Genomic DNA, 16354 nt, shown 5'->3' on the forward strand with positions numbered 1-16354 from the left:
TAGGAAACTCTGTCACCACCGATAAATCCACTATAATTGAGAATTTCAATAAGCATTTTTCTACGGCTAGCCATGCTTTCCACCTGGCTACCCCTACCCCGGTCAACAGCACTGCACCCCCCACAGCAACTCGCCCAAGCCTTCCCCATTTCTCCCTCTCCCAAATCCAGTCAGCTGATGTTCTGAAAGAGCTGCAAAATCTGGACCCCTACAAACTAGCCGGGCTAGACAATCTGGACCCTTTCTTTCTAAAATGATATGCCGAAATTGTTGCAACCCCTATTACTAGCCTGTTCAACCTCTCTTTCGTGTCATCTGAGATTCCCAAAGATTGGAAAGCAATCTTGAAGCCCTCTTCAAAGGGGGGGACACTCTTGACACAAACTGCTACAGACCTATATCTATCCTACCCTGCCTTTCTAAGGTCTTCAAAAGCCAAGTCAACAAACAGATTACCGACCATTTCGAATGCCACCGCACCTTCTCCGCTATGCAATCTGGTTTCAGAGCTGGTCATGGGTGCACCTCAGCCACGCTCAAGGTCCTAAACGATATCTTAACCTCCATCGATAAGAAACAATACTCTGCAGCCGTATTCATTGACCTGGCCAAGGCTTTCGACTCTGTCAATCACCTGTCAGTCTCTGATCCACCTCTACGCAGACGACACCATTCTGTATACTTCTGGCCCTCCTTTGGACACTGTGTTAACAACCCTCCAGACGAGCTTCAATGCCATACTCTCCTTCCGTGGCCTCCAACTGCTCTTAAATACAAGTAAAACTAAATGCATGCTCTTCAACCGATTGCTGCCTGCACCTGCCCGCTCATCCAGCATCACTACTCTGGACGGTTCTGATTTAGAATATGTGGACAACTACAAATACCTAGGTGTCTGGTTAGACTGTAAACTCTCCTTCCAGACTCACATCAAACATCTCCAATCCAAAGTTAAATCTAGAATCGGCTTCCTATTTCGCAACAAAGCATTCTTCACTCATGCTGCCAAACATACCCTCGTAAAACTGACCATCCTACCGATCCTCGACTTCGGCGATGTCATTTACAAAATAGCCTCCAATACCCTACTCAATAAATTGGATGCAGTCTATCACAGTGCCATCCGTTTTGTCACCAAAGCCCCATATACTACCCACCACTGCGACCTGTACACTCTCGTTGGCTGGCCCTCGCTTCATACTCGTCGCCAAACCCACTGGCTCCAGGTCATCTACAAGACCTTGCTAGGTAAAGTCCTCCCTTATCTCAGCTCGCTGGTCACCATAGCAGCACCCACCTGTAGCACGCGCTCCAGCAGGTATATCTCTCTGGTCACCCCCAAAGCCAATTCCTCATTTGGCCGCCTCTTTTTCCAGTTCTCTGCTGCCAATGACTGGAACGAACTACAAAAATATCTGAAACTGGAAACACTTATCTCCCTCACTAGCTTTAAGCACCAGCTGTCAGAGCAGCTCACAGATTACTGCACCTGTACATAGCCCATCTATAATGTAGCCCAAACAACTACCTCCTCCCCTACTGTATTTATTTATTTTGCTCCTTTGCACCCCATTATTTCTATTTCTACTTTGCACATTCTTCCACTGCAAATCTACCATTCCAGTGTTTTACTTGCTATATTGTATTTACCTCTCCACCATGGCCTTTTTTTGCCTTTACCTCCCTTATCTCACCTCATTTGCTCACATTGTATATAGACTTATTTTCTACTGTATTATTGACTGTATGTTTGTTTTACTCCATGTGTAACTCTGTGTTGTTGTATGTGTCGAACGGCTTTGCTTTATCTTGGCCAGGTCGCAATTGTAAATGAGAACTTGTTCTCAACTTGCCTACCTGGTTAAATAAAGGTGAAATAAAAAAATAAAAAATGAGCCATTGATCATATTTTTGCAATGTTCATACCTCGAGAAATGTATAATTTAACGGAGGGTCTAGCACATTTTTTCACCTCTTTAGTCCAGGGTGCATTGCATGGCGTCGTTGCCAGAGATATTATAGAAAGGATATAGGAATCCAATGAATGAAGGAACATATAAACGCCCCAACCAGCACTGTCAACCAATCGTGTTCACGTGGTCATGCCGCGTCATGCGGTTGCTAAACTAATCGTCACGCAATCCCTTCTCTAAATCAGTGTCGAGAAAAGTGACTATTTATCGAAAGTACACAATGTCACGATTTCAAAGCTATACAATATTACGATTCTAAAGCTATACAATATTACAGATAGCAAGTTAGTCTCACATGTCGGAAAAGATTTGTGATGTTGAACTTCTTATTGACGAAATATGTGCTCATGTTGGGTATTTTAGCTAGCGCCCAATAGACTCCCGTTCACTCCTTGAAGGAGAGCCCTCCTTGTCCTAGAATCGTCCAGAATGCACCATTGACGTAGCATGGGCAGCGTTTCCCAATCTCCTCAAAAGTATATCTGCCATTGCAAATGTCAGACTCCAGTCTGTTAATCACGTCGATCTGCAGGTTGAACATGGTGAGATTGTAGACACCTAAATTGATAGTTTGTTTAGGCAATTTTACAGCTAACTAGCTACTTTACATGCTGATATGGTCTTTGGTATTATTGTGTTTAGCTACGTTTGCTAGCTACCTCGCTAGCCAGCCAGCACGCCCGTTGACAGAGCATTGCATTGTGGATTATTTAGTTGACTTGAGCTGCAACAGTTTTCTAAAATTATTTTCCATGTAGCTACCAAACTTATAACACAAATTAAACATATGATCACAAAAAATACATGTTCTCAGTGTTATTCAACACTATATTAAAGGAATATCCTTTAAGGGTGTGTGAAATTGATGAAATACAAAGCAACAATCGATTTTTGTTGGCCTGGTTGTGTTGAACATACAACAAGAACCAACACCTATTCCATTATATCATGTACTATGATAAACACTACTCTCTCTGTTAGCACCATAACACACAATGGATCAGCCATCAGTACAACTTCAGTTGAAGATTTATTTCACATTTTAGTGCTACATTCCTCTTTACTCAAATCTAGGGAGCGTAGGTAGATCACGTTAGAAATAGTTTATGATAATCAAACTTCACATCAATGGCCTAAGAATAAATCTTAAATTTGGGTCTTATACTATAAGCCTGATCTGTTCAGTCATTTATGAGGCAACATTATGCCAGTTAAAAAGGTGTCCATTTCAATGTAAAAAACAAAACATATACAATGGCAAATATCATTTACAGTAGGTCACTCAATAGGATCTTGAGGCTCCTCTGAATTAATCACCTCTGTTCTCTAGGTTTAGTACCCAAAACAGAGGCAATGCAGGGACATTTCTTATAATAATTTACTTAATCATTTTCATTTAGTGAGTATAGAATGGTCTATGACATAAAATATTGATAATACTAATGTGAACTATATTTCATATTATAAAATCCAATAAGGTAACTTTGATTAAAGTAAAAACACTTCATTTCTATGTATCACGATACTTAACATCCTGTGTGAATAAGAGTGTGGATAATGTTTCATTCAGTTCTGTTAAAAATAATGGTGTTTATGCTAACCAAGATCTTCTCACAACACCATGATGTATAGCACTGTTTGTCTGCCTCTAGCAACACAGTGAACGTTTTTATAGTATGGGAGAACAATTCGACTTGGTAAATATGCCAATGGGTAAATAAAAACTGCAAATCACTAGTGAATGGCCTTGCACTACATGTGCGATCAAACCATTTACATTTTGTACGGTCTTAATCATGGAAATCATATCTAACCTAATGTAGGTTCAAAGTTTTAAAACAAACTTTATTTGGGGACCCTGGGAAAGTATTAATCCTTTTTTATATATTTTGATGGGGCGGGGCATGAACAATCACAAATATCCTTGAGATATCAACTTATCAAAATGTTCTGTATCTTCTTATGGCAAAAAAAAAAAACTCCTGTCGCACCTTGGTCACTCTTTCTCTGTGGTTCTTCTCAAGTAAAAAAAATGTTTAATGACAAACAAACAAAACGATAAAGCTGCATTCGCGTGCTAGTCGGAGCTAGGAAACTCAGACATTTCCGACATGCAAAGTGGTTGTAATTATACACGTGCCACGTTCAACCAGTTAGCAAGTAGTATATTTCAGAGTTTCCTAGTACTAATTAGCACGAGTGCAGTATTATACCCAGAATCCACAGAGCTCTGCTGCGTCCCATCTAGTGCTTGGCTGCCACCGGAAAAAAGTCTAGCGCCCCAGGTGTCTGGGAGGTCTAGTCCAGCTGCTCCTGTTTTATACGGTTTGAGTTAGGCCCTCCTCGCTGGCCTGCCCTCCTCAGTTCCCTCCTCAGGACGTACTCGCTGAACTGGGATGAGTCCACGCCCCCTCCGCAGGATCCGGCGATCTCAAAGCCACGCTGCTGCAGACGCTCCAATACCTGGTGGACACAAGGAGAGAAGGGGTGTTGAGGTAACATGATAGCTAACACTGTTTAGATATTACACACAGATACATTTAGCTGTCCTGAAGAGAAGGGAGAGGGATGATGAGAAACACACGTGTTTTCCCGTCACACAGAACCAATGCTCTGAACATCATGTTAGAGCAGGTAGTATTAAGTAGTTATAAACAAACTCAGTGACAACATGTGCCCAAGTCTAGCACAAGAGAAAGGGAGTGGCATTAGAGATGATAGAACTGAGAATATAGAAAAAGAATAATGACAAGATAAATTAATGGATATACATTACCGCTCAAAAGTTTGTGGTCACTTAGAAATGTCCTTGTTTTTGAAAGGAAAGCATATTTTTTTTGTCCATTAAAATAACATAAAATTGATCAGAAATACAGTGGAGACATTGTTAATGTTGTAAATGACTATCGTAGCTGGAAACGGCAGATTTTTTTATGGAATATCTAAACTCAGCAAAAAAATAAACATCCCTTTTTCAGGACCCTGTCTTTAAAAAATAATTCGTAAAAATCCAAATACCTTCACAGATCTTCATTGTAAAAGCGTTTAAACACTGTTTCCCATGCTTGTTCAATAAAGCATAAACAATTAATGAACATGCACCTGTGGAACAGTCGTTAAGACACTTACAGCTTACAGACAGTAGGCAGTTAAGGTCACAGTTATGAAAACTTAGGACACTGAAGAGGCCTTTCTACGGACTCTGAAAAACACCAAAAGAAAGATGCCCAGGGTCCCTGCTCATCTGTGTGAACGTGCCTTAGGCATGCTGCAAGGAGGCATGAGGATTGCAGACGTGGCCAGGGCTATAAATTGTAAGGTCTGTACTGTGAGACACCTAAGACCGCGCTACAGGGAGACAGGACGGACAGCTGATCGTCCTCGCAGTGGCAGGCCACGTGTAACAACACCTGCACAGGATCGGTACATCCAAACATCACACCTGCGGGACAGGTACAGAATGGCAACAACAACTGCCCGAGTTACACCAGGACTGCACAATCCTTCCATCAGTGCTCAGACTGTTCGCAATAGGCTGAGAGAGGCTGGACTGAGGGCTTGTAGGCCTGTTGTAAGGCAGGTCCTCACCAGACAGACATCACCAGCAATGTTGTCACCTATGGCACAAACCATAGGTGGACCAGACAGCTGGACCAGACAGGACTGTCAAAAAGTGCTCTTCACCGATGAGTCACGGTTTGGTCTCACCAGGGGTGATGGTCAGATTTGCATTTATCATTGAAGGAATGACCGTTACACCGAGGTCTGTACTCTGGAGCAGGATCGGTTTGGAGGTGGAGGGTCCGCCATGGTCTGGGGTGGTGTGTCACAGCATCATCGGACTGAGCTTGTCATCAATGCAGGCAATCTCAACGCTGTGCGTTACAGGGAAGACGTCGTCCTCCTCCCTCATGTGGTACTCTTCCTGCACGCTCATCCTGACATGACCCTCCAGCATGACAATGCCACCAGCCATACAGCTCGTTCTGTGCGTGATTTCCTGCAAGACAGGAATGTCAGTGTTCTGCCATGGCCAGCGAAGAGCCCGGATCTCAATCCCATTGAGCACGTCTGGGACCTGTTGAATCGGAGGGTGAGGGCTAGGGCCATTCCCCCCAGAAATGTCCAGGAACTTGCAGGTTCCTTGGTGGAAGAGTGGGGTAACATCTCACAGCAAGAACTGGCAAATCTGGTGCAGTCCATGAGGAGCTGCACTGCAGTACTTAATGCAGCTGGTGGCCACACCAGATACTGAATGTTACTTTTGATTTTGACCCCCCCTTTGTTCAGGGACACATTATTACATTTATGTTAGTCACATGTCTGTGGAACTTGTTCAGTTTATGTCTCAGTTGTTGAATATTATGGTCATACAAATATTTACACATGTTAAGTTTGCTGAAAATAAACGCAGTTGACAGTGAGGACGTTTACATAGGCGTACAGAGGCTCATTATCAGCAACCATCACTCATGTGTTCCAATGGCACGTTGTGTTAGCTAATCCAAGTTTATCATTTTAAAAGGCTAATTGATCATTAGAAAACCAATCTGCAATTATGTTAGCGCAGCTGAAAACTGTTGTTCTGATTAAAGAAGCAGTAAAACCTGCCTTCTTTAGACTAGTTGAGTATCTGGAGCTTCAGCATTTGTGGGTTCGATTACAGGCTCAAAATGGCCAGAAACAAAGACCTTTCTTCTGAAACTCATCAGTCTATTCTTGTTCTGAGAAATGAAGGCTATTCCATGTGAGAAATTGCCAAGAAGCTGAAGATCTGTGCGTCTCTGCGCGTGCTTGCGTCTCTGCGCGTGCTTGCGTCTCTGCGCGTGCTTGCGTCTCTGCGCGTGCGTGGATTTGTCCCTGATCCTGCAGGCTTGCAGACATCTACAGACGTGTCCGGAGGGCAGCAGGATCACATTCCATCAAAGAGGCCCCAGGGAGCAGTAGGGCTTTTCTTTCTCTCGGTGCCACTTGGTTCAGTGTGGGCTGCTCAGCACGCCCTTCTCTCCCTCTGCCCCAGGCCAGAGCCCCGCCAGAACTACAAAGGCCCCCCCACTGCTGGCAGTCCCCCTCCCCACACACACCCTGCCTCCATTAGGCCCAGATACAGCACCCACCGCCAGCGTGCTTTAATAACCAAACAGAATTATGGGCCCTGCCTCAGGACAACCTGCCAGGGAGCTGAATGGAGCTCTCTCGCCACCTCTCTCTCTGTCTGTCCCTCTCTGTCTTGGTCCCGCTCTCCACTGCATCCACTTGAGTGGTTTGTGTATGAGAGAAAAGCTCCTGCAATATACAGTAAGGATGAGGAAACGTTGTCCTACATATTTAATAATGTCTCTGTGCTTTCATTTATTGATGCATCTCTGACTGAGATGATGGTTTCATCATAACTGATGAACATTTGTATCTAGCCTACTATACAACATCCATAGGGTGAACATGAGTCTCCTTATCAAATCAAAGTTTATTTGTCACGTGTGCCGAATACAACAGGTGTAGTAGACCTTATAGTGGCCATGCCACGCGTGTCTGGTGTCTTCAGCCCTCACCTGGACGGAGTTAAGGTGGCAGTATCCATTGAGCGGGAAGCGGATTACATGTGTGGAGTCGTGGTTCCAGCCTGCGTTGACGGAGTTGCACATGACGTCTCCAATCTCTGGGAACACGTCCTCAATGAGGGCTTTGTCTCCGCTCAGCGTGATTCTCTCTCCCAGGTCGGGTGCCACGCGTACCACCAGGCATTCGCAGGGGCGTGACACCCGGGCCAGGTCGCGGTCCTGGCGCCATCGCTCCAGCTCGGCCAGCATGGGCTGCAGCTGGAAGTACCGGGCCTCCTCGTACAGCAGGCTGTAGTCCTGCAGGGGGCAGCACAGAGGAGACGGGTCAGTGAGGATAGGACAAGTCAAGCTGAGGCAAAGGATGTCTCAATACTGTATTATGGCTTTCTTATCTCCTTTCCTCGGGTCTCATTTCTTTCATATGGGTGAAATAACTATTGGTTCCCAACACAATGCCTCCCCTTCTATACCCTAGTAAAATAAATAGTCAACACAGAGGATGCTGGAAGAGTTCCATCAACCATAACAGGAATGAGAACAAACATGAATAATAGACATTCATACGAACAAACTGTGTGAAGACCAGGCAGGTATCTAGGCTACCAAAAAAAACACTGAGGCCTTGTGGGATATCTTACCCATAGGACCGAGGGGCTTTTCAATTTGACTCCTCAGTGTCACATCTGCACATTTGTCAGGGTGAATTTGGCCTCGGTCTGAACTTGGGCTAGTCTTTGCTTATTTTAGCTGATATCCTTTCCCCCTGATTGAGTCACTGTGTGGACAGTCCATCAGATAATGTGATTATTTGTTTTCTCTGGGGGCAAGTTTGTAATTAAGGGCTAAATGACGCAAAAAGCTAGCAAACAGAATACAAATGTGTCACAGTGAGGATGAGTGATTCTTCTGGACACTCAGTACAGAACATACTACTGCAAAACTAAGGTCTCTAACACCTGATGTTTTAAGATGACTTTATCTAGAAACATAGGTATAAAAATAAAAGACTTTCAGAACTTGTAACTCCACACAGTATGTAATCTGTCAGCACCAATCCTAGGGAGACCAAGTACTGAGGGTTGCCCATGACTAAGGTGTCCACTTTTTTCCCCTGAACGTTTGGGGACTAGTGATGGCTAGCTGATTGATTGCAGTGGAAGGGACACTCACTTTGAAGTCGTCTGGGATGAGGAGCTTAGAGATCCTGAGGAAGTTGAGTATGTAGCGGAACATGTGTCCATCCCTGTCTATGAAGTAGTGCTGCTTCAGACTGTCCAACACTATGGGCTCTGTGCCATCGAAGAGACGTCCGATTCTAGAGGAAGAGAAAGAAAAGCCAGAGACAGTTATTTGTTTTCCGTCAATATAGCATTTGTTATAGGGCCAAACAAACTAAGGCTACTGTTGAGTTGAGCTATACATTTTGAATTGACAGTACACCAGGTGTGGTTTTGAGCACAGGGAAATATCACCTAATATGGCTACAGGACAGTGATTCATGTGCAGATTCTATGACTCACTGGATGTGGGTGAGCTCAGGAGTGTTTGATTTCTTTCACACCTTTGTTGAGTGATGCACACATTACTCTGCTCCACACAGAGAAAGAGAGTGGGAGAGATATAGGGAGGGAGGGAGAAAAACAGAGCGCACGCGGAAGAAACAGACAGAAAGAGAGGAAGAGGGACAAACAGACAGAGAATGAGGGAAATAGAATGGGAGAAATAAATATAGAAATGAAGCGGCATGGATGAGATGAGAGCTATGCTGTGGTCTGATGGAGGGGTCAGGGCCAGCTGGTAGAGAGGTGCCCGAGGCAGGATGGCGCCCCGGGGGCCCGGCCTCAGGCTGCAGTGGCCCTCCTGCCTCCAGATGGCCCCGTGCCCTTTGGCCCTTTACTGCTGCTGGGACATCTGTCAGAATAACTGAGATGCTTTTGTCTGCAGTTTGGACTTTTGAGCCCTGCAAATGTTTACTGCTCAAAATAACTCTGGGGCAGTCTTGAAAAAAGGTGGCCATTTTGTATTTGGTATTGCGTGGAAATATTGTGATGATGCATAGTAATCAGGGTATTGTAGAATAGCCTTAATAATCATATGAGTTTGAATGTGAAAAAGTGTAATATCAAGCCCTGTGTTCAAATCCAATCTTTCCCACCTCATTCATCCATTTGAGTGCTGAATCATTGTGATTGGGTAAACTTTGACTTCTGAGCTGTCAAATTATGACATTATGCAATCAGAGAGCTAATCCAGATAAACACGGCTGACATGGGCTAGGCTCATGATCTCACTTTCAACCTCTGAATCATCCCAAACCCCCTCTAAAGCCACATATGAAGGTCATAGATGAAAACACTGGCGTTTTGTACCTACAGGTACCAAAACAAAGACATACGTTTAGTCATTTGCAATTGAGGAACTGCATTAATAGGAGAGTGGTCACATGCGCTTACCTGGACTCTGGGTACTTGGTTAACGTGGCCAGACTGCTGGTGTACATGTGTCCGCCCACGTCAATGTGCACAGGGGCATTGGACTTGGTGAGCTGGGCAGCCGTCGGGATGCCCTGGTTACTCAAGGGGGATGCTGGTGATCTGGTGATCATGGGCCTGGACATGCTGGAACGGTTATCCTAGCACAAATGAATGATTATCAACAAATGACTATCAATATGGTGGACAGCACAGACTGAAAAGTCAAGCCATGAAAATTATCTGTTTATAATATGGATGTAAATATGTATTTTTCCATTGGTAAATGTATTCTCCTCATCTTTCTGAAAAAATGGTTAAATAGTTGGCTAAGGTCCAACTCTTCGGTTCTGTCAGGACTGAGAGAATAGAGGTCTCTGAGTTACACTAGCATGGTATTTCCTGACCTTGACTTGAATGTTACCAACCACACCCCCCCATATCTGTTGGGCATAATCATCTCCCAAAGCCAAATTCATTTCGAACAGCAATTTCACACACACACACCACACACACTGTAATAGAGCAATAGTCGGTCTAGATTTGAATAATGTAATAAGATTTAGAAGAAACGTTCCCTGCTAACCTAAAAACACAATTAGCTGGCAATATCTCTAATGGCACACATAACAAATTGAGTTTCTCAACCACAAGTTCAAGACCCTCTGAACCAATAAGAAAAGAGGTCCATCTCTACACAATATGAAAACAATGTCATTGGATGGAGAAATGTAATGTTATTATTTTTTTTATTAAGTAGTAATTACACAGGGATGTGCAAAATAGAAAAAAAAAAATCGGGATTAAATCTAAAATTATATTTGCTCAGCTGAATCGATTTTATCAATGTGGGAAAATACATACAAGACAATTTGGCATTGATGATATTCACATCAAATAAATATCCAACAACTTCCACTATTGGTGGGTAGGCACTAGGAAGTAGACATCAAACAAAGCCCCTACAATGAAGTGCATCCATGTCACGTCGCAGGTAACTTGACCATAGTTTGCTGAAACGAATTGGCCTAAATCTCCGTTAGCCTACCTGCGCTGACAAAACTGTGGATGGTGAGGAAGACACAGAATGATCATTCTGCTTCAGTGATGCTGCAGGTAAGGGGTCGCCTCTTGAGTACATGAACGGAGGGTCCCCGCATTCCGCCGTTCGCATTGAGATTCGTTTCAGGGACGCGTGTACTACGGACTCATCCAAAGAACTGATTGGACGCGGGCGCTTTCTCGTTTTCTGATGCGTTAAATCCATGATATCCGTTGCGTCCATTATCAAACCTGGCGCACGAAAAACAGGCTTCAAGTTGGAGATGCTGTGTGTTTCCACCTGCAGACTCCGGAGATGCGTTAATGGGTGACAGCAGTACACACAAGAGCGATGCTGTGGCAGTCACTGCAGCTTTTGCAATGGTGTATGGATAAGTCAAAGCCCCGGACAACATTAGCATTCTAGTGCCTCGGGGTTTCTTAAGGTTGTCGCTGTTTTAAAAGCAGGTAATTGTCGCATTTACTGCATGTCTGCTAAGAGGTGTAGCATATCCTATAAATCGGACACCAGATTCAACATTGGACCTCCCCAAAACCACGACGCATACCTGGATTTGCGCCGTTGCCTTTGCCCTTTCTATTCCTCACCCTCCATTTCCTCCAGTCATCATTTGTTCCAGCTGCCTCTCAAGCACTAACAAAGACTGAACATTACTTTTCCATCTAGCCTGAAATCAGAAACTAAACCTTCTCCAGAAGTCTGGCAACAAGTCCTTGGTGAAAATACAAAGCTCACAGTAACACTAACAGTGCAGAGTATTCAGTGACTAACCAAATGACATCAAAACACAGCAGATACCAGTTTGTTTTTTGTTCGAGACAGATATATATATCTATATATAAACAGGCACACACACACTAGCCTCCAGGGTGTTTTGGCAACCCTGGATGAACGCTTGACCTTTCCACAGACCCTTTTAGTCTGTAGCACACCATCTAAAAGACCTGTTTACTCACATAGTATTCTCCCAGAACAATGGGCCATATTCAGGAGGGCTGTTAAGATTGTGGTGGAGATTAAGAGCAAATGAAAACAGTGACCCTCCCACCCATTTTACATAAACTAGCAGGATCCTGATGTGTCACTGTTGTGGATACATTTCTACTTTCTTTCACACTGGCGTGTCTGTGATGGGCTTTTCTTTAGTCTTATCTCATTAATACTTATGTGCAGGTGCCCTTCTTGCATGTAGTCAGGTACCTACCATTCTCACACAGCCCAAAAAACAGCTCCCCGTATAAAGCATTATGGTTTTGGTATATACCAGAAAAATGCAGACTTCAAAGTCACTTCTAGACCTAATCTAAATGGCCAATCAGAGAGACACAGGCAATGACAATTTCACTTTCAAAAAGAGGTATAAAACATGTCCAAAGATGAACAGATCATATGATACCTTTGAATCCACAACATCAGACCTCTTATTGTAGTGTATACCAAACAGATTCTCAAAAAACATTGCATGTTAGATTCATGTTGGAAGTATTGGTGTTTACGACTACACTCTCCTGGGTTAGTTTCCCCAAAACATTCAGAAAATCCAATCCACTCTTAAAATAAGTTAAAATTGAATAAATTAATTAAAAACAACCGCAACTGGCATTAAAACATCCATGTTTTTACTTCTCAGTTTTGGCAGTGTGGGTGTCACACCTAGATACCCAATTAGCAATTAAGCCTGCCTTTGAGTGCAGGCCTCCACTGTGGTGTGGGATCCTGCCCTGATTTGCATGCAGTTCGTTTGTGCACGAGCTGATAAGCGCAGGCAGCCAGCCGCCATGCATAGTTTTAAAATTCAACTCCAGAATCCCTCTCGCAGAAGGCAGAGGGGCCCGCGGGGTGAACAAAGAGGAAATCACACGGCCGCTCTTCAAAAGGGGGACCTGTGTAAGGCAGCCAGCAAAGTGCGTGGGATCACACTCAGAATGCAGGTAATTTGTTTCCCGACTAATTTGTGGGAGATGGTGTGTGTGGAGAAAGTAAGTCCTGTAAACCAGCTCACTGGAATTGGCTTTCCTCAAAGCCTCATCATCATGAAAGTGGATGGAGTGGAGAATCTGCTAAGAATCATGAATGTGTGTGTGTGCGCACGCCATTGAGCAAGGGAGATAGAAAGGGAGCATAGGTCTGAGTACTTGTAGCACAACCACTTCATCCCAACTCAAATTAAAACCATGTCCTGTGCATTCTTTCTCAGGTTGACTACTCCTACCTTCAAACAGTCGGAGCACCCTTCAACCCATATAGTACAAATCTAAAACATGTCTACCGTGGCATGGACCACCAGTAGGATTATGCGTAGCTATAACCCAGAATACTGAGGTGGTAAGATCATCAGTAGAACCTGACAAGCAACACAATGCAAAGCACCGCAATAACACGGATTCCACGATGGCGTAATGCTATGTGTGGCCTGACACACTACACCCATTCCCTTCATCCCTTTTCCTTTCAGAACTGCTGCAGTCAGTCTTCCCACCTGTTGCCATTTTGAATAATCTAGGCCAACCACATAACTATGTGTATACAAAACACATGCTCTAACCTTTGTTAGTGGTTCAATGTTCCCTTGCTACACAAGTAACCAGCATTTATACTGCAAGAACACGCTAAACAAATGTAGAATTGCTGTCGCAAGTGACTTGCTTGTTTATCCTAGTCTGGTGTAATTGTGTTGACCGCATCCACACCCCAACCTGTTCAAACAAATCTGTAGTTGGCACAATGGATCAACGCTTTTGTTGTCGGACTGCACTCCGTTCCGGTGTTCAGTTTTCAACAAATACTTTACATGGTGTGTGTGGAACAAACATTGTTAACAATGTAATAAGGCTAAATGCACAAGAAGGAATATCGTAGGATCTTTTACCTCCCATCAAGTCCTACAAATGTTAAACATGTAATAATCCAATAATGGGTGTAGCATCAGCCCTTTAAGAAGCCCTTATTTCCCATAGTGCAACTGTACCTTGTAATTTAGAACACTTTATGCACTTGGTGTAAATGGCCTGATTGGAAATGCCAAGTCACAGGTAGTCACTAGTCAAGTGTTTACAGGATGACAGTTGTCCACTTTTTTGCCTATGGCCATTTTTAAAAAAGGTGCCCATTGTACATTTGGAGCTCCTCTCAGGTGTGACAAGAAGTGAGGCACATTACTCAAGTAGTAACTACATGGAAATGCATTTCATTTACTAGAAGAGGAAAAATGCTGAATGCTAACATGACTTATTGATATAGTTCTAATTGGGGATCCAAATCATAACCATGTCTGTTTACTTCTAAATTCTGTAAATAAGTGGACACTATAAAATGCAATGTGAGACATTGTGCCCTTTTAAGCAGATGCCAATGTGCTCGTCATAACAGCGCCCTCCAGTGAACGCTCCTACAGCCACGCATTTTACTCAAAAGTAAGGAATAGGAATACTTCACTGTTCCAACATCTGCGCGCGTTTTACTTTCTGGCATTAAAAGGTTGAGAATATTATTTTGTTACGTAATCACATGTATTGCACCAGTGTGTCTTGGTTAGAATGAGATAATTACATAGCGGGTGTCATAAAGGAGCACATAAACATCTGTGTAAACTTGTAGGATAACCGTACAAATCTGTTACCAGCAGCCTGTATACAGTTGGATTTAGATTGGCAAATGGCAAGTAGAGGTTCAAAGTTGCATTAGTGTGTTCATTGTGTCCATATATCATACTAGCAGGCTAATTTATTACAAAAACAATTTAAAATGTGAATTTGTACACTGATAATACTAACCATATATATCATGTTTTGTCTCCATAACATCACAGCTACAAAGATGCAAACATAGATCCAGACTTCCGCCCGGGAGTTTAATTATTTGCAGTGGCGCGTCTGTACCGTGGAATTCCCTGCGCACGGGTATAGGTCAGCCCCGCAAGAGATCTATGGGAAGCAAAAGGAAAATACTGTAGCCTACATTTTGTCTTGGCTTACATAGATAGGGTTCTCGTTACAAAATGATGGCGAATACAATGAGATTATTCACAGAATCTGCATTGACGTGTGTTGAATAGGTACGTCCTGTCTTACAAAATAAGAAATCCCCTCCGGCAAAATTACTCCACAATGGCGTCTTTCATTAGCCAGATCTGGGGCACTCAGGAAATGAAACTGGTTTAGGACAAACGAATATAGGAAAAGCCTGTATGAAATGCCTAAACTCGGTTCGTAATAAGAGTGTGACAAGAAGTCCGACGGGGAAAACGGAGACGATAATGTGTTTGGGGCTGAAGTAGGCGAATGCGCCAGGAGCGAATTCACACGGGCGGATAGCTACGGTGTTTGCTCAACGAAGGTCGTACAATTCGGTGAAAATACAAATAAGCATTTGAAGCCAGTCGTCGGCACTTTAACAAACATACAGTTGTTAAACACCGAACAATATCCAGGAAGTGGTTAAATATTTTTTGTTAGAACTATGGTGCTCATCGCCTGGCACATGCGTAAAAGCGGCTGCGCCTTGAATGTCCCAGTCAAACCAGCCTCGGAAATATTAGCAAACCAAATAATTCTCTGCTTACCTGAAACATGGATGGGCATAAAGTATCTTTTTGAGAACCCTTTCCCTCCGATTTCGCCTGCGAGCTGCTTCCCTTCCTACACCGGTGAGAAATGCAATAGCTTGGCTAAGGTAGACAGAACAAAATACAGAGAGTACTTGCTCCAGGGCTCCGAAACCCCTCAAGGCAAAGATCAGGATACAATTAGCTCATGTCTCTATCCCAGTCTAAACCAATCTCCACAATAAAACTCCGAGCTAAAGAGCAGATCACTTACAGCACTGCGTCGGCCTTTCTGGAAATTGTATTTTATATTTCTTCATAAAATCGTATAAAGATATCTTGCTATTTTTTCGGCATACAACATCCTCGCCCATTGCCTTCCTCTCGCACAGAAAAGCAGATTTTAATCGTTATGATTAGTTTTGATGTAACATTCCCGCGGGCGATTTCTGTAAATGGATGAAGTGTTTCTTTGCCAGGGAGGAAAAGCAGCAGCAGATGATAATTATATAGATTGTTGGTTGAGTCTTTTTTCTTTTTTTTCTTCCAAACGTGTCGTCTAAGATATGGAGCTCAACTATAAATGGACACAGCATGTGCATCACACAACTAGTTGATTACAATCAACTTTTTTTAAATCGATGGATTCTAATGGAAAATCGACACTTCCTTTTATTATTATTATTTCTTTGGCCAACCTCCCAAATGACGTAGTTATATAAATAAGCACTTGCAGCCTGCTT

At 43.3% G+C, this 16354-nt stretch overlaps 1 protein-coding gene across 2 annotated transcripts; it reads right to left on the minus strand.

Moving 5' to 3' along the window:
* Positions 1-2996: 2996 nt before the first annotated feature.
* On the minus strand, positions 2997-16148 carry LOC120055946 (BTB/POZ domain-containing protein KCTD1-like). 2 transcript variants are annotated; one of them, XM_039004018.1, is made up of 6 exons: positions 15630-16148; positions 14842-14991; positions 9988-10166; positions 8705-8849; positions 7526-7831; positions 2997-4436 (listed from the first exon to the last, which is right to left on the minus strand). In XM_039004018.1, the coding sequence occupies exons 2-6, from the start codon at positions 14869-14871 to the stop codon at positions 4272-4274; spliced, it is 825 nt and encodes a 274-aa protein (XP_038859946.1). In that variant the 5' UTR covers positions 14872-14991; positions 15630-16148; the 3' UTR covers positions 2997-4271. The 2 variants fall into 2 exon arrangements, with proteins under 2 accessions (XP_038859946.1, XP_038859948.1); XM_039004020.1 differs by lacking the exon at positions 14842-14991.
* Between the last annotated feature and the right edge of the window lie 206 nt (positions 16149-16354).

This window comes from Salvelinus namaycush, chromosome 11, assembly GCF_016432855.1.
Source record: "Salvelinus namaycush isolate Seneca chromosome 11, SaNama_1.0, whole genome shotgun sequence".
Lineage (NCBI taxonomy): Eukaryota > Metazoa > Chordata > Actinopteri > Salmoniformes > Salmonidae > Salvelinus > Salvelinus namaycush.